This window comes from Aegilops tauschii, chromosome 5 (genome assembly GCF_002575655.3).
Source record: "Aegilops tauschii subsp. strangulata cultivar AL8/78 chromosome 5, Aet v6.0, whole genome shotgun sequence".
NCBI lineage: Eukaryota > Viridiplantae > Streptophyta > Magnoliopsida > Poales > Poaceae > Aegilops > Aegilops tauschii.
In genome coordinates, this window is record NC_053039.3 from 317,494,171 (window position 1) to 317,510,538 (window position 16,368).

Genomic DNA, 16,368 nt, shown 5'->3' on the forward strand with positions numbered 1-16,368 from the left:
TCAGTGTAACCACTTACAATGAGCTCTTCATCACCTCCGTACACAAGGAGTAAATCCTTGGTCCTTCTGAGGTACTTAAGAATACCCTTGACTGCGGCCCAGTGTTCCAACCCTGGATCACTTTGGTACCGGCTGCTAACACTTAGCGCATAGGAAACATCTGGTCTTGTACATAGCATGGCATACATAATAGAACCAACTGCCGAGGCATATGGAACATCATTCATTTGTACTCGCTCATCCAGAGTCCGAGGACTCTGATTTTTGCAAAGCACTGTGCCAGGTGACATGGGGAGTAGGCCTTTCTTGGAGTTCTCCATGTTGAACCTTTTCAACACCTTGTCAATGTACGTGCTTTGGCTAAGCGCTATCAGGCGTTTTGATCTATCTCTATAGACTCTGATGCCCAATACATATGCCGCTTCGCCTAAGTCTTTCATTGAAAAACTTTTCTTCAATGAGTCTTTTATTTCGCTAAGAAAATTCACGTCATTTCCAATCAATAATATGTCATCCACATACAAGATTAGAAATGCTTTTGCGCTCCCACTAAACTTCTTGTAAACACAAGATTCTTCGTCATTCCTGATGAAGCCAAATTCTTTGACCACTTCATCAAAACGAATGTTCCAGCTCCTTGACGCTTGCTTCAGACCATAAATGGCTTTCTGAAGTTTGCATACCTTTCCAGCATCCTTATGAACGACAAAACCTTCTGGCTGTATCATGTATACATCCTCTTTGAGGTTTCCATTTAGGAAAGCCGTTTTGACATCCATCTGCCATATTTCATAATCGAAATAAGCAGCAATTGCTAGTAATATCCGAACAGACCTAAGCATAGCTACCGGCGAGAAAGTCTCATCGTAGTCCACTCCTGGAACTTGTGTGAACCCTTTCGCGACAAGTCTAGCTTTGTGGATAGTAATGTTACCATCCGCGTCTGTCTTCCTTTTGAAAATCCATTTACAACCAATCGGCTTTACGCCTTCAGGAAGTTCTTCCAAGTTCCAAACTTGGTTTTCGTACATGGATTCCATTTCGGATTTCATGGCCTTGTGCCATTCCTTTGAGCTGGGCCCCGCCATCGCTTCCTTGTAGTGCGCAGGTTCATCGTCTTCAAGAATGAAGATTTCATTATGAAACCATTCAGGTGGCTGGATAGCCCTACCTGATCTGCGCGGTTCAGTTACAACATTGTCTGAAGTCTCCGCATGATATGCGACAACTTCCGGCTCAGTTGCAGGGATAATGAGCGGAATTTCTTCCGGTTCCTTAGCCATATCAACAGTTGCCGAAGATTCACTAATCTCATCAAGTTGTACTGTCCTCCCACTTAATTCTTTGGCGAGAAATTCTTTCTCAAGAAAGACTCCGCTTTTAGCTACAAACACTTTGTGCTCGGAGGGTAGGTAGAAGGAATACCCAATTGTTTCTTTTGGATAACCTACAAAGTTACACTTGTCTGATCTGGGATCGAGTTTGATAGGTTGTAAACGTTTTACATGTACCTCACATCCCCAAATTTTAAGATGCGACAAACTGGGTTTCTTCCCATTCCACATCTCATGTGGTGTCGTCTTAACAGACTTAGACGGTGCTTTGTTTAGTGTGTGAGCGGCAGTTTCTAGTGCATGGCCCCAAAAAGATATCGGTAGATCTGTAAGAGACATCATCGACCTTACCATGTCCAACAAGGTTCGGTTACGTCTTTCCGATACTCCATTTCTCTGTGGAGTTCCGGGAGGCGTAAGCTGTGAGACGATTCCACGGTCACTCACATGTTGGCCAAACTCATGACTAAGATATTCGCCTCCGCGATCAGACCGCAGAAACTTAATCTTTTTGTTACGATGATTTTCTACCTCATTCTGAAATTCTTTGAACTTTTCAAAGGTTTCCGACTTATGCTTCATTAAGTAGATATAGCCATACCGACTTAAATCATCAGTAAAAGTCACGAAGTAGAAATACCCACCCCGTGCGGCTGTGCTCATTGGACCACATACATCACTATGTATTATTTCCAATAATTCACCCGCCCGTTCAGGATGACCCGTGAACGGCGTCTTGGTCATTTTCCCCATCAGACAAGCTTCACATGTGTCAAATGATTCAAAATCAAAGGATGGTAAAACTCCATCTCTCTGGAGTCTTTGCATACGTTTCTTTCCGATGTGGCCAAGCCGACAGTGCCACAAGTAAGTGGTGGTGGTATCAACCTTCTTAAGGTGTTTGGCATTCACGTTAAAGACATCATTTTCACATTCAAGATTTAGTATTAAAAGGCCCCCAACAATGGGTGCAAATCCATAAAACATATCCTTACAATAAAGTGAACAACCATTGTTCTCAGACTTGTATGAATACCCATCGTGTACTAAACATGATCCGGAGATAATGTTTCTACACAACAGTGGAACAAAATAACAGTTACTTAGTTCTAAGATAAATCCTGAAGGGAGACGTAGAGGCATAATGCCGACGGCTTGAGCGGCGATCCCAGTGCCGTTCCCGACGCGCATTACGACTTCATTCTTTGCCAGCTTGCGCACCTTCTGAAGCCCCTGTATCGAGTTGCAAATGTGAGCAACCGATCCGGTATCAAATACCCAAGACTTAGAATTTTTGCTAGCAAGCAAAATGTCAATGACATTAACCTGTATAACAATTATACCTTTTCCGGTTTTCCCGGTCTTCTTATCTTCCAGATACTTCTTGCAGTTTCTCTTCCAGTGTCCTGTGCCCTTGTAGTAGAAGCACTCAGTTTCATTCTTGGCTCCGCCCTTAGAGTTGCTTTGGGAGCCGGTCTTACCGGCGCCCTTGCCCTTCTTTGGCTTGCCTTTCTTCTTTTTGAAACTGGCGGTTTTATTCACAAGCAACACTTGCTTGCGATTTTTCCGCAGTCCTCCTTCTGTAGTTTTCAGCATGGCGAGCACCTCTTCCGGTGTCTTCTCCATCCCTTTCATGTTGTAGTTCATGACAAAACCGTCGTAAGACGGGGGGAGTGAAGAAAGCAACATGTCCATCATATGGCCAGGTGGAAGTGGAAATTCTAGGGCTTTAAGCCTTTCAGAATAGCCAATCATTTTGCCCACGTGTTCACCAACTGAACTACCCTCAGCCATCTTGCAATCCATCAAAGCCTTCATGATATCATATCGCTCAGACTTTGCAGTTTCCTTGTACAGAGCATCCAATTCCCGGATCATATCACGGGCTTTATGGAATTCAAAACGTTTTTGAAGCCCTGGAGTCATGCAAGCTAGCATGAGGCACTGCACTAAGTTGTGATCATCATCCTTAGTGGCCCAGACATTTTGTTCATCTACCGGTGCATCTGCCGCCGGTTTAGCTGGAAGAGCAGTTTCAAGCACGTACAATTTCTTAGCGCTCCTGAGGACAATCCTCAGGTTACGGACCCAGTCCGCATAGTTGTTTCCAGTCGTAGCTAACTTCTCTTTCTCTAACATCGGGCCTAAGTTGAACGCGGTGTTGCGAGCCATTTGATCTACAATGGAAAACACAAGTTTCACTTAGACTTTTGTTTATAATGAAATTTGCACTAGTGAATAAACATTTTTATTCTAAAGTGTGCTCTCACTCAAATCAATATCTCTCAAAATTGATTTTGAGTGATTCAAGATCCAAATATCAATTCAACGTCATAGAATCATCATCTCATGACGAGGATTTCAATTGGTAGGCCAACTTGCCGATCACATCTCTATGTGACTCTTGTTCATCTTTCGATGTGTGTGTTCCGAGCTCAGGACGATCCTGCCATGAACGTCAAGACAACCAAGTGATCTTGCTGCGAGGTCTGACCTCACCCGCCTTACATTTCTCCAATCGTTCGTACCCATGCATCCATGGCGCACCCCGAAAGGATAGATGTTGTGACGGTGCTGCACTTGGGAGAACACTAACTACTTGATATTTGAAGTGAGAGATCACCCTAGTAAAAGCGACTACCGCGCAATCAAGAAGGGTGCATCAAGAGGGATAAACATCTCAGGCAATTCATAATAGCATGATATGGTATAGCCTCTTCTGACGGAGAAGTCAAGTATTTCTTTGTCTCCGGCATTCGCGTCGGTGTTCACCTTTGCGAAGATTGCCACCACCTTATCGATGCACCAGATAATATCACTATCTCCATAGCAGATAAAATAAATGCATTACTTAAGGTTGACACGCAGGTCATTAAAGTGCAATCATATGGCTCCAGCTATCATGCTGAATCATGACACGCGGGTCATGTTAATTACATTATATAGTCATCTCATACACAATCAAATTGAATATGAGCATTGCTATACCACATCACATGCACATCCTGCAAAACCAAGTTAGACGCCTCTAATCGGTTTATGCAAAATTTTATTTTACGTGGCTTCTAAGGTTTTGACTTAAACCGCAGCTACCAACGTTTTATCATCAAGTATGATTATTCAAGTTGCTAGATTAACATCTCGGGGTGTATGAAACACGAGATAATTAAATCTCGAGCCCCATACTAAACTTCGTCATACGCATGACCCCCGTGCAGATCATATCTGCAATGCCCTTTCATCTGCGAATTTCATATTTCTTTTGACTATGGCAGAACCCAAAGAACTGATAGCACTTCCATGATCAATCAGGATCACGGATTGCCAGAACTTTGTCAAATTCCACCATGCTGTCTCGAGATTGAGCAAACGCAAATTCTAGGGAAGCAACAAGAACGTCGGGTAACAGATTTCATCTGTCACCCGCATAAATAATTTTCAGCAATAGATCTCATCTACTCCAAAATTATATTATGCAATACCCATACATCTCCATGTATTCTAGATCGTAACCTGCATCTACGCATAGCACGGCTCTTGATGCCACTGTAGGGGAACGCGACAGAAAACGAAAATTTTCGGTATAGCGAGCACGCCCAGGACCACTATGGAGACTGCATACAAGGTTTGATCTGATCCGTACCGACTCGATGCGCAGCAGAAGAAGAGTCGGTGTAGATCGTCGGTGCACATCCCCGCAGCTAGGATTTACAACCTCCCAACCGCGAGGATGTACTCCCTCTCCGGACAGCCCTTCGGGAGGCAGTCGGACAGTCCCCCGGACAATGTCGCGGACAGCCGTTCGGGAGGACCCTCGAAACTCGGACAGCCCTTCGGGAGGACACTCGAACAGCCCCTTGGGCAAAAGATCAAAACTACAATCTCTCTACGGGGTTGCACACATACGGTGTCAGCTATCCGGCAGGGCTTCGCCGTCCAGAATAGTTCCTGCCAGAACCCAGACAGCCTTACGGCTCTACGAAAATCTTTTCGTGGGAGGGAGAGAAGAAGCCAGATAATGCATGGCATGTGTATGAGAGCAAGGGATGAGCTTTGGGCTGCCCACTCCTCCTCTATTTGTAGGAAAGCCAAGGGGTAGGGATGGCTCACAAAAACCCAAAATGCCCATGCAAATGTCACACATGAAGGGCATAATGGGGAGGAAGTGGAGCTCCATGGAGCCCCACACATGTGGCCGGCCAACCCACTTGGGGGGCCCCCATGAGGAGCATGCTTGGCCCCCAAGCCCTTCTAGAAGCCTTTTGGAAATATCCCAAAAGGTGACTCACCATAAAATATCCAAAAAGCACTTTCACTATTCACGACGACATTTTTCAGCGTCCGTTCGAACTGAAAATATTTATGTGGGCTTAGAACATTTCCAGTACCCACCATAATAATTTTCAACGTGTTCCGAAACAATTCTGGTTTTAGTGATTTTCATCTGCGAAACGCATCTGCAGTGGCTCCGGCAGCTCCGGAACATTTCCGGTTTTTATCTCAGAAAGTTCCAAAAAGCTTCCAGAATGATTCTGGCACCCTCCAAGAATTATCAGGCATTTGCCGAAACCAATCTGACTTAATGGTATATCCCGAAACAACTTTTCGGTACCATCGAAACTTATCCGATGACCTCTCTCTGCGGTATGATTTCGCTGTCCGAAACCTTTCCGGTGTCCGAAACTTTTTCGGTGATTTTCTCTCATACTCCCTGTCTAGTATTCAGCAGATAGATGACCCTTAAGCATGTGACCCTATAGGTTCGGTGAAATATAGACATGACCCGGAACCCCTTCCGATCAATGATCAACATCGGAGCCGTGGACACCCATATTGACCCCTATACCCACACGAATGAATATTCGAGTGAACCTCCAGTTGTAGTGAGCTATTCCTATTGCTTCACGATATGTCACAAACACCCGAGGTGAGATTTATTGCATCCCCGTGGACGAACAATTTGTCCACCATGCAAGTTACCTCGTTACTGGTTCTGTTCTCTTTTCTCGTTTCCGTGTTCCGGCATCCCAGTGATCAAATCACAAGGTGTCTGGCCAGACGATTATGGATACCGTAACAGCGAGAGGGCCCGAGAATATCTCTCCATCGTCGGAGGAGCAAATCCCAATCTTGAGCTATCTCGTTACTTGCCATACTTTTCCGTGAACCCGTAAGCCGCCGTAATAGCCACCCAGTTACGGATGACGTTTAACAAACCCCAAAGTTCACAAAGCAAGTACGAAGGAACTCGATACTCCCATGGTCTAAGGAATTATGCAAACATTAACTATCTCTGTGTTATTAACCATAAAATTGTGACGAAAAGAATCTCATAGCATAACATCAATTTGGGTCGATTCAACACAAGTGTTCTACCAACATCGCGCCCTCAGAATTGCCAGCATAGACATGCCCATGATCAGGAAAACAGGATCATCATGCAATACATGAGCCAGTATTAGAGGCAAGACTAGGAATACATTTTACCGTTTAGTATACCACATGTGCACATGAGTTTCCCTCCGAGCCCCGTGGATATTGCAGACTCGGGAATCATTGCAGTTATAGCATGGAAGCTAAACATTCATTACAAACTTTGGAGATACAAAATAACTGTTATTACTGCCTCTAGGGCATATCTCCTACACCACAAACCGGGACTAACCCACACAAAGCGGCCGGAACCAAAGAGCACAAATTAGGGGGAACCAGAGGCTCGTTCTTGCGAATCCGGATGAACTCACAAGAGCAAAGGTAGCAAGGATCTCTTGGATCTCTCTAGCAGTCTTGCTGCATAAGCATGTAGCTGAATGGTTTGACAAAAGGTTTTCTAGAGGATGGGGGAGATGGGGTTTTATAGCAGGGACAACCCCCCTAGCTAGGTGTGAAAATGGTTTCAAACATAAGCAGGTTTGCATGGCTTCCTTGGGTGAATAAGCAGTCAACTTTGGGAGTTGTTGGAGACCTCCTCGAAAATTCGCGAAGTCTTGACAGTCTGGACACCTTCCACGAGAATGGCTATAGCTTTTGACTCACAACTCTAAATGATTTGAGGTTTTTTGCATTGGAAAGATAATTTGATGTAGCTTCTGGAGATGTACCGCTATGGCCCCATATCTCCACCACATGGATGTGGCACAACGAAACATCAGAGGTAAAAACCGACAGCATCAGCTTCACTTGAAACTTGTTTTCTCCAAACTTGTTCCTCCAGACTGGTTGCTTCAAGAGCTCATAGGTTGTTGGATTTCTTCCATGTGATACCTAAGTTCAACCAACAACAATGAGGATGGAAGCATTGTTGTGTCATCAAGGTTATAAGGTAAACTTAATTTAGCGTTCGCCTTGTCACTTATTAGTTTGACACGACTTCTTGTGATTGGACCTATAATTGTTGGAGACTTGTCGATGGTTGTGGTGTCCTCATCAGCCGGGAAAACAACCAATACCCTCTACTCCTGGCTCTTGGGTCGCATGAGTCTCACATGCCGCACACAACCAGGAATTGACGAGCGTCGTTTGATACTACAATAGGGGAACACCGACCAGCTTATCGGGGGTGGGCATGGACAAGCAACACCAGTTGACGAGTTGCACCCACATCCGAAACCCATAGGCAACGACAATAGGCATGGAGCGGAGCAACATCGTCAGACAGCACGCAACAGCGGTGTAGGTGGTGTAGTGCAGGCAGGGCTTCGCCAAACGCTGCTGGAACCAATCTGAGGAGAAAACAGAGTTACAGGAGAGGTAGGACTACCGCCGGGCGTGGGAATTGTGTCTCCAGTCCCTCCCTCTCCCCACTATATATAGGAGGTAAGGCGGCCAAGGGAGGAGTCGTCCCTCCCCAAGGCACCTAGGGGGTGCCTTCCCCCCTTAGGACTCTTCCTCCCCCACCTCTCCTTGGCACACGGGCCTCTTGAGGCTGGTGCCCCTGGCCTATATAGGCCAAGGCACACCCCATACAACCCATGTGTGCCCCCGGGGCAGGTGGACCCCAGACCCCTTTCGGCACTCCCGGTACACTGCCGATAATATCCTAAACTTTTTCGGCAACCAAAGCAAGACTTCACATATATAAGTATTTACGTCCAGACCACTCCAGAGCTCCTCGCGACGTCCGGGATCTCAGCCGTGAATTCGAACAACATTCGATTACCAATGCACACATCCCAATTCTGCTCTAGCGTCATCGAATGTTAAGCGTGCGGATCCTACGGGTTCGAGAATCATGTAGACATGACCAAGACACCTCTTCGGTCAATAGCCAATAGCGGGACCTGGATGCCCATATTGGTTCCTACATATTCCACGAAGATCTTTATCGGTTGAACCACGATGTCAAGGATTCAGTTAATCCCGTATGCAATTCCCTTTGTCTAGCGATATGTTAAGATTCGGTCATCGGTATCTCCATACCTAGTTCAATCTCGTTGCCGGCAAGTCTCTTTACTCGTTCGTAATTACAAGATCCCGTGACTAACTCATTAGCCACATTGCTTGCTCTTTACGATGTTGTATTACCGAGAGGGCCCAAAGATATCTCTCCGTCATACGGAGTGACAAATCCCAGTCTCGATCCATGCCAACCCAACAGACACCTTCGAAGATACCTGTAGAGCACCTTTATGATTACCCAATTACAAAGTGATGTTTGATAGCACACAAGACATTCCTCTGGTATCCGGGGGTTGCATGATCTCATGATCTTAGGAATAGATACTTGACATGAAGAAAGCTGTAGCAAAACCGAAAGTGATACGATCATATGCTAAGCTTATGGTTGGGTCTTGTCCATCACATCATTCTTTAATGATGTGATCCCGTTATCGAATGACAACTCATGTCCATGGTTAAGAAACCTTAACCATCTTTGATCAACGAGCTAGTCTGGCAGAGGCTTACTAGGGACACGGGGCAGTTTATGTATTCACACATGTATTTAACTTTCCGATCAATACAATTCCAGCATGAATAATAAACATTTATCATGAACGAGAAATATGATAATAACCATTTTATTACTGTCTCTAGGGCATATTTCCAAACATGCATACAATTCACGGTAGTCGGCAGCAACATCCCCCACCATGAGTGTTTTGATTTGATTTTTGTCAAATATTGATTACCCTATATCGTCGATTCAAAATAGAGAATTCCTTTCCTTAGTTTATTGTTTGACTTCTTTTTTTCATTCGATTCAAAAAATGGATTGGGTTCCAGTATCAAGGGGTTACTGAACAAACTCATTTCTGCATGCTCATTGTATGGAGCTCCAAAGTTGCTGCCAGCAGAGTCGCCGCTCCCTGTATAGCTTGCTCACCCTCATTTTGCAAACGTGCCCAACACTGCATGAAAGAGCATGCATGGCAAATGAACTCAGCAGGGGAATGACCAAGTTTCTTGTCAACCTTGTCCTAGCATTCAGTTGAGTTCTAAAAAATATTCAACAACAATTCTCTTGTTCACTAGCAGGGCGGATCATTATTTTTTGCGTTTAGTACTGATTTCATTATCATAATCGTAAACTTCACATATGGTAGTATATTTCTTCTTTGTTTCGCGAATCTAGTTTCGTCATCAATGATTGTGGGTGGATCCCTAAGGGTGTCTTCCTCATCTAAAAGGAAAATTTGTACCCGCCTTCCCCATCTTAAGGAAAACTAGATTCATGGAGCAAAGACGAAAGACGAAAGATAGAGAGCGGCGTTTTGGCTCCCGGGCTCAGATGAGCCCGTGAGTGAATAGTAAATGCATTTACAATATCAAACAAATTCAAGAAAAAACAAAATAAATATGGTGAAAGATGCTTGAGCGCGTGATGTTCGTGCAAATTTTGATGACATTTCAATATTAGAGGAGCTCGTGGCAAAAAAAATCAAGTATAAGAGAAACATTTGAAAAATAGTAGTGCTCATGTCTGGATTTGTAGTGCACGCCTCGAATGTCCAAATGTCACTAAAATTTGCACGAACATCACGCACATGCGCCTTGCTTGCAATTTGTTTTTGGAATTTTTGGTATTCTTTTATATTTTTGTCGATTTTACTGTTCACCGGGCTCATCTGAGCCCGGGCTCGGAAGTGGATTATCGCGAAAGATAACTATATGAATGTTTTTTTAGCAGTTCTGTAAGCGATGTTACTTCCCCACAGAAAGAATATATGCAATGTTACGTAAAGGCAAACCAGCGCACTCAAATTAACACACCATCATAGATGCATGATTTGCTATGATGAAGGGCCACCTTGATTTGATCTACCTAGCCACCTACGTATGTGTTGGCCCATCTGCATGTTCTCTCAAACTTTAGGTTAACTATCTGTGACCATGGCATGTTTATCTTGATGATAATTACTTGAAGATAAAGACTTGGTGATAACTGATAGGCCTTCGTTCGTAGGGTCTTAGACTACATCTTTAGATGGTCCCTTTTGGTGATTATACGTTTTAGACGGATAGAACGATTGGACGAGCTGGATGGATGGATTTGTATGTGCACCGCTTTCCCGCCAGTTAACTGTGAGCGCATGATCGACCTTTTCTCTTTGAAAGGGGGGGTCACCCCGGGAAGCCTCTACTGATCAACCCTAACACATGGAGGATGCATTTCTCTCCATGAACCCCCTGGAAACAAGCGACCTCCATGAGACGGGACCCGTTGCATTCGATGCAAGATAAATAGATGATGTACACCTGCATGCTCCAGCTATTTATGAATTGCCAAAGGCATTGTTTGGACGAACAGGAACCGGTCCCAATCCATTCGGATGAGCATCTATCTCTCTCTTGATCTTGGATCATTTTCCATATCCATCCAAACCTCCAAGGAAATCGCCAAACATGCCGTCCTTGTCCTCTCAAAAATCACTGCAGACATATGCATCTCTGTGTTTCGCACGGATATAAACAATGTGGCAGTCCAATTTACCATCTAAAATATCCAAGTCGGCATCGGCCACCCATGGGCCAACCAAAACCCATCCAAATTCACCCACTACGCCATCATCTTTCCAAACGGGCCGAAAAGGAATTGCAGCCATTCTAGGGTCGCCATCCCCAATGTGGAATCCAACTCCTCGCCGAAGAGGCGGGCACATCATCATCATCACGCGTGTTCCTTGTAGATTCCCTTTGGCTTCTCGTGGCCGCAGCGCGCAAGTGGTGGCGCCTCCCTTTCATGGGGCTGGGCGCAGGTGCATGCACAGATATTATCCTCAAATGGTAAAAAAAAAAAAAAAAAAGAGAAACAGGAAGCATGTATGTATCGATCGACATGCATTGTATATTATCCTGGAGTAGATTCCACCACTCGCCTGCTTTGCTACCATCTCCTTTTCTTTCTGGTGTGGGGCTGGCCAATGGTGGTGCGAGATTGGATCGCCTCGCCATCAGGCGAAATCTAGTGCGCCTTTACTACTGGCAAATATCGCCGCTGATGATTGATTGCTGCGTGTGTTTATTGCTAGCCGCACTTGCTTCGTCCAGTATTGGTGGACGCATGCTTCCGATTCTTCGGAAGGATCTATCTATACTAAAAATGGTGGTAAAACGGATTAAATCATTGGTCTCCAAGAGGTGCATCCCATCGATGATTGCTTGCATGGTGGTTCGCCATTCGCCCCACCGACTGTCGATGCAGGGAGGAGCGAATCTGACAGGTTTTGGCATCCAAGACCAAGAGTACGAGGTTCAGTTCTGACATTTATTTTCCACGTTTCGATCCATCTTGGATTCTTGGTAGGTGGATCGATCCGAGGAGTCCCATCCAAATGATTCATCTGCAGCAGCAGAAGTAGCTGTGGCCAGATGAGTCGCTGGATCGATCCAAAAAAAACTTAAGTGGCCTCGCTGCACCCTTCTCTGTTTGCAGGTGGGTGCAAGCATTGATTGCTTCAGCTATACTGTGTGCTAGCTACGTACTACCTCCCGTTCCATGACAAACCGTAGTACGAACTCGAGCGGCGACAAGGATCGTTCACAACATTTTTGGGCAGGGCAGCGATGGGCCTCAGCATGGTCAACATTTGTAGCTACGGTCGCAAACAAAGTTGGCGCCCACAGAGAAGGGAAACAGCCGAGGGGGTAGTACAACGATCGTTCAGAGGCACTACGCTTAACAAGCAAGGCTTGAGCCACGCACGGCCACGTCGGAGGCCGGGACAAACGACGACGTACGGTGCCGTGTCACCGCTGCGCGGCTGGGCTGTGCGTGCCATCACGTGAACCCCAGCGTTGGCCGCATGCGCGAGCAACTCTTCCTCATCAATCAAGTAAAGGGAAACCATCGGCTTCGGTTTTTGGTAGGCAAGCTGCCGAGGCGTACGTGTACCCTACCGACACCACCAGCGCACATCACATGCATGCATGCATGCATGCACCTGATCATCCTTGTATTGCATTGCTCCTGCATCTGCATGCAGTTCACGCGGGGCCGTCCGAGCTGGGTTACGGAATGTTGGATGCACTACACATAGATCTGTACGCTCGCGTTTGCTATTGGTAAGTTGCCTGAATTCGCAGCTCGCGCCGGTCGATTCTCGCGTGCAACTCCGATAAAGAGACGGGGCATCGCGCGGCGAGAGGCCGAACCGGGTGGTCACCGGTGAAAGGGAGTGGGAAGCTGGTTAGTTCAGGTGCGCGCAGGGTGGAAGGCTGGAGAAGAGCTCGGGGTTAGAGGAATGGCCAGAGGCAGCGGCACATTGGCGGATGTGGCGGCATGAGGACGGCGAGGCAGTGAGAAAGGTGCGACAGCGGCGTCGGTTGCGGGTGTGGAGGTGGCGGCGACGTCGGTGGCGAGAGCAAGAGGAAAAAGACGGCATCTCGAGAAGAAGCTGGGGAAAAGGATGAAATAAGACATATGCCAACCGTTGGATTTGAATCCAGCGGCCAGAAAAATCGAATTTATTGTATTTTTAAGACAGCTTACGAATAACATTTTATTTTGAACCGGGCTAGCTTACGAATAACATGATCTTGTAGGATTTGTAGTGTAGTATAGTTTTTAAAACGGAGGCAAAACATCGATTAATTGAAACAAATTTTGATGATGGTGTGCGCATGCACGGACAGAGAAGGCTTTGTTGTTGCTATTTACTCATGTTTCTCTTTCTTTATTCCATGGTTCCTCCCCTTGTACGTGGACAAAGGTAATTTACATGCATGCATAATCGGTAGGTACGGTGTACATCCCACAAAAAGAAGGGCGGTTAATTAGAAGACAACATGTGGCGCAACAATGCTCCACAGCCACAGGTTCGCCATAGTACGTTCCTTCTTCCCATCCACGTACGTAGCCTTTGGCTTTGTTCGGACGAGCAGGGGATTCATTAACTAGCTAAGCTACACGTAGCAGTGAAATAATTAGTCCAGCCCGCCGGCGCCGGCCGGCCGATCCTTGTCGTCCGATCAGGCGTCGGCCTGTCGCCGCAGCCTGAGGCGCGCCTTGGAGAGCTGCTTCCACTCGACGAGGCGGAGCAGGAACTCCATGACCTCGGCCGGCTCCTGCAGCGAGAAGGAGGCGCTGGTGTCCTTGGGGTGCTTGGAGACGAGGATCCCGACGCCCTGGCCCCGCCGGCGCAGCACCTTGAAGGCGTCCTCGTCGGTGCGGTCGTCGCCGATGTAGACGGGCAGCACGTTGGGGCAGTCGGCGAAGCCCAGCGACTCGAGCAGGAACTCGAGGGCCTTGCCCTTGTCCCACTTGATGGTGGGCCGCACCTCGAACACCATCCGCCCCTGCGACATGCGCAGCTTGGGGTACTCCCGCATCACGCCCTTCACCGTCTCCGCCAGCGCGCCCCAGCTCTGCAAACCACACCATCATCATTGACACCGATCAGTCACTTGTTAAGTGATTAAACCTAACTAACCTCCCCACTACTCCACTAGGGACAAAAGGGAGGTTCAATTTTATATGAGCACTAGCGGTGGTTAAGTGAATGAATACGGGTGGTGGGGAGGGATAAAGCTATAAATGGGAAGGAAAGCGGCTGCCATTCGCGGTGGCAGCGCCCATTTCCGTTCTGTTCCGTCGCCTACCTTTTCGTCGACGCATCTGAAGTGAACTGACACGCAGAACTTGTTGTTCTCCACCTTGGCCCCGGCTACGTGCTTCGTCTCCTCTATCAGCCGTTGATGCACCTGAAGAAGCACCATGCATGGGTTCGAGTTTAGAACAGTTTATTCTAACTAGATTTCTGCTGCGAATGAGTGGGCGGTTGTGAGGTTGAAGGTGCGTACCTCTTCTATCATGGGCAGGAACTCGCTTGCCGGTTGGAAGAGAACTCCTTTGGCCTGCGGGGCAAAAGGTATATGCCTTTAGTTTGCGAAGATATGGGAATATTCGTGCCCACAAAAATGGAGCTGGTGATAGATCGGGCGACCATGCTAGCGGTAGCGGCTAGCTAGATGATGGGCAAGAGGAGAGGAGAATCAATTCACCTTGGACTTTGAGGATTTGGCCGGGCCCTTGATGTCCATGCCGTGGCTGCCGGCGTAGTAGAGCTCCGCCAGCTTCACGAAATCAAACACCTGCAGAATTGAACACGCACACATCGGTTCGGTTAGCTTCGTTTCGTCAGCGGTGGTGGTGGTGGTGGTGGACGATGGCAATGGGAGTTCATTAATTGCTGGCGGGTGTAGTACCTTGTCGCGGCACCGACCGCTGACGATCGCCGTCGGGAAGTGCTTGGCCACGCTGCGCACTGCCATCCGCATCTGCTCATTCCAAGTCAGAAAATTAATAACGTGTTCGCAGGTAGTGAGCAGAGGTGCATGACAGGTACTATAAAACTACTGTAGGAAGCAGGGTGAACAGGGGAGGGGAGTGGCTCACCGTCTCGCTCATGAAGGCGGCGTCGGGGTCATCGACGATGGGGGACAGCGTGCCGTCGTAGTCCAGGAACATGACGATCTGCTTCCCCTTGGACGCGGCCACGATCTCCTCGAACTTTCCCAGGGCGGACGGGTGCCTCGCCATCCAGGCGGCGTGCTCGTCGTCGACGCCGGCGGAGAGGGCGGCGGCGGCCCTGGCGTGCGTGGGGGAGGACGCCCGCATGGACTCGACCAGGCCACTGAGCATCCCGGCGCCAAGCTCCGCCTGCGCCGCCCGCAGGCACTTGCGGCTCACGGCCATCCCGGCACGCGGCGGCGGGTAGGGGAACAGCGAACCAGGGCAGGAGCACGCCGTGGGCGCGGCCGCAGTCATGCCCACCTCCGGCACCACCACGGTCGTCTGCGCCATACCAAGCACAAGTCCAAGGAGAAGAAGAAGAAGCTTCGAGGGACAGGTCCTAGAAGCGCGCGAGAGGAGGATCCCGAACGATCGATCGAATCAAGGGATGGGGCTTTGGTTGCAAGGCAGAAAAGGAGGAGCGAGAGTGAAGAGGAAATGATTGGTGTTTTGTGTGGAGGCGGGGGGCGGGTTATTTATAGGCGGAGGGAAGCGAGGGGAAGACGCGAATCCGGCGCGGGGTGTGGGCGGCCCCGCCGATGTCTTGGACGCGTCCGCCGTCGCGCAGCCCACCGCGGTGCCAGGTGGCCGCGCGGGCACGTGCAGGGCCCGCCGTGGAGGCCGCGGGCGGACGTGTGGGGCTCGGTGCGCGACACCTTAGCCTTGTCGACGGTGAACGGCCTTTTCCCCTGTGATGTGAGGCTGTTTCTTGGTCAGATCCAGCTTTCCTTCCAGTAAGTTATAGTACTACACAAGAGTTAAAACTCGTTTCGTTTTGTTTCTGCTCAAGTCACGAAAACTAAGATGGGCAGGCTTCCAGTGGCCGAGCCCGGCTCGGCCCATCAACATATTTGTTGCATCCAATCCCATTTGGGACACAAGTAACACAACGCGCTGGACAGCGATCCAGCGCCCTGAACAATCATGCATCAATTTATTTAAAAATATATTTATAAATCCAAAAAATATTTTTTTTCATTTTTTTAAAAAATATTCATGATTTGTTAAAAGAATTGATCACAAATGTCTCTGTTTTTCTAAATGTTCATTGATTTTAAAAATGATATTCATATTTTTCTAAAA

At 47.7% G+C, this 16,368-nt stretch overlaps 1 protein-coding gene across 1 annotated transcript; it reads right to left on the minus strand.

The window, feature by feature from the left end:
- Positions 1-13,413: 13,413 nt before the first annotated feature.
- LOC109775940 (probable trehalose-phosphate phosphatase 7) lies at positions 13,414-15,738 on the minus strand. The gene is made up of 6 exons (XM_020334638.3): positions 15,169-15,738; positions 14,979-15,050; positions 14,775-14,864; positions 14,574-14,627; positions 14,373-14,474; positions 13,414-14,138 (listed from the first exon to the last, which is right to left on the minus strand). The coding sequence occupies exons 1-6, from the start codon at positions 15,574-15,576 to the stop codon at positions 13,743-13,745; spliced, it is 1,122 nt and encodes a 373-aa protein (XP_020190227.1). The 5' UTR covers positions 15,577-15,738; the 3' UTR covers positions 13,414-13,742.
- Positions 15,739-16,368: the final 630 nt, after the last annotated feature.

Excerpts from the sequence above, each read along its gene's own strand:
- LOC109775940 (XM_020334638.3), bottom strand. The coding sequence starts at position 15,576 with ATGGCGCAGACGACCGTGGTGGTGCCGGAGGTGGGCATGACTGCGGCC. Across the intron at positions 14,865-14,978 it reads GCGGTCGGTGCCGCGACAAG|GTGTTTGATTTCGTGAAGCT; the intron begins GTACTACACCCG and ends TCAATTCTGCAG. Across the intron at positions 14,475-14,573 it reads TCCTGCCCATGATAGAAGAG|GTGCATCAACGGCTGATAGA; the intron begins GTACGCACCTTC and ends GTGCTTCTTCAG.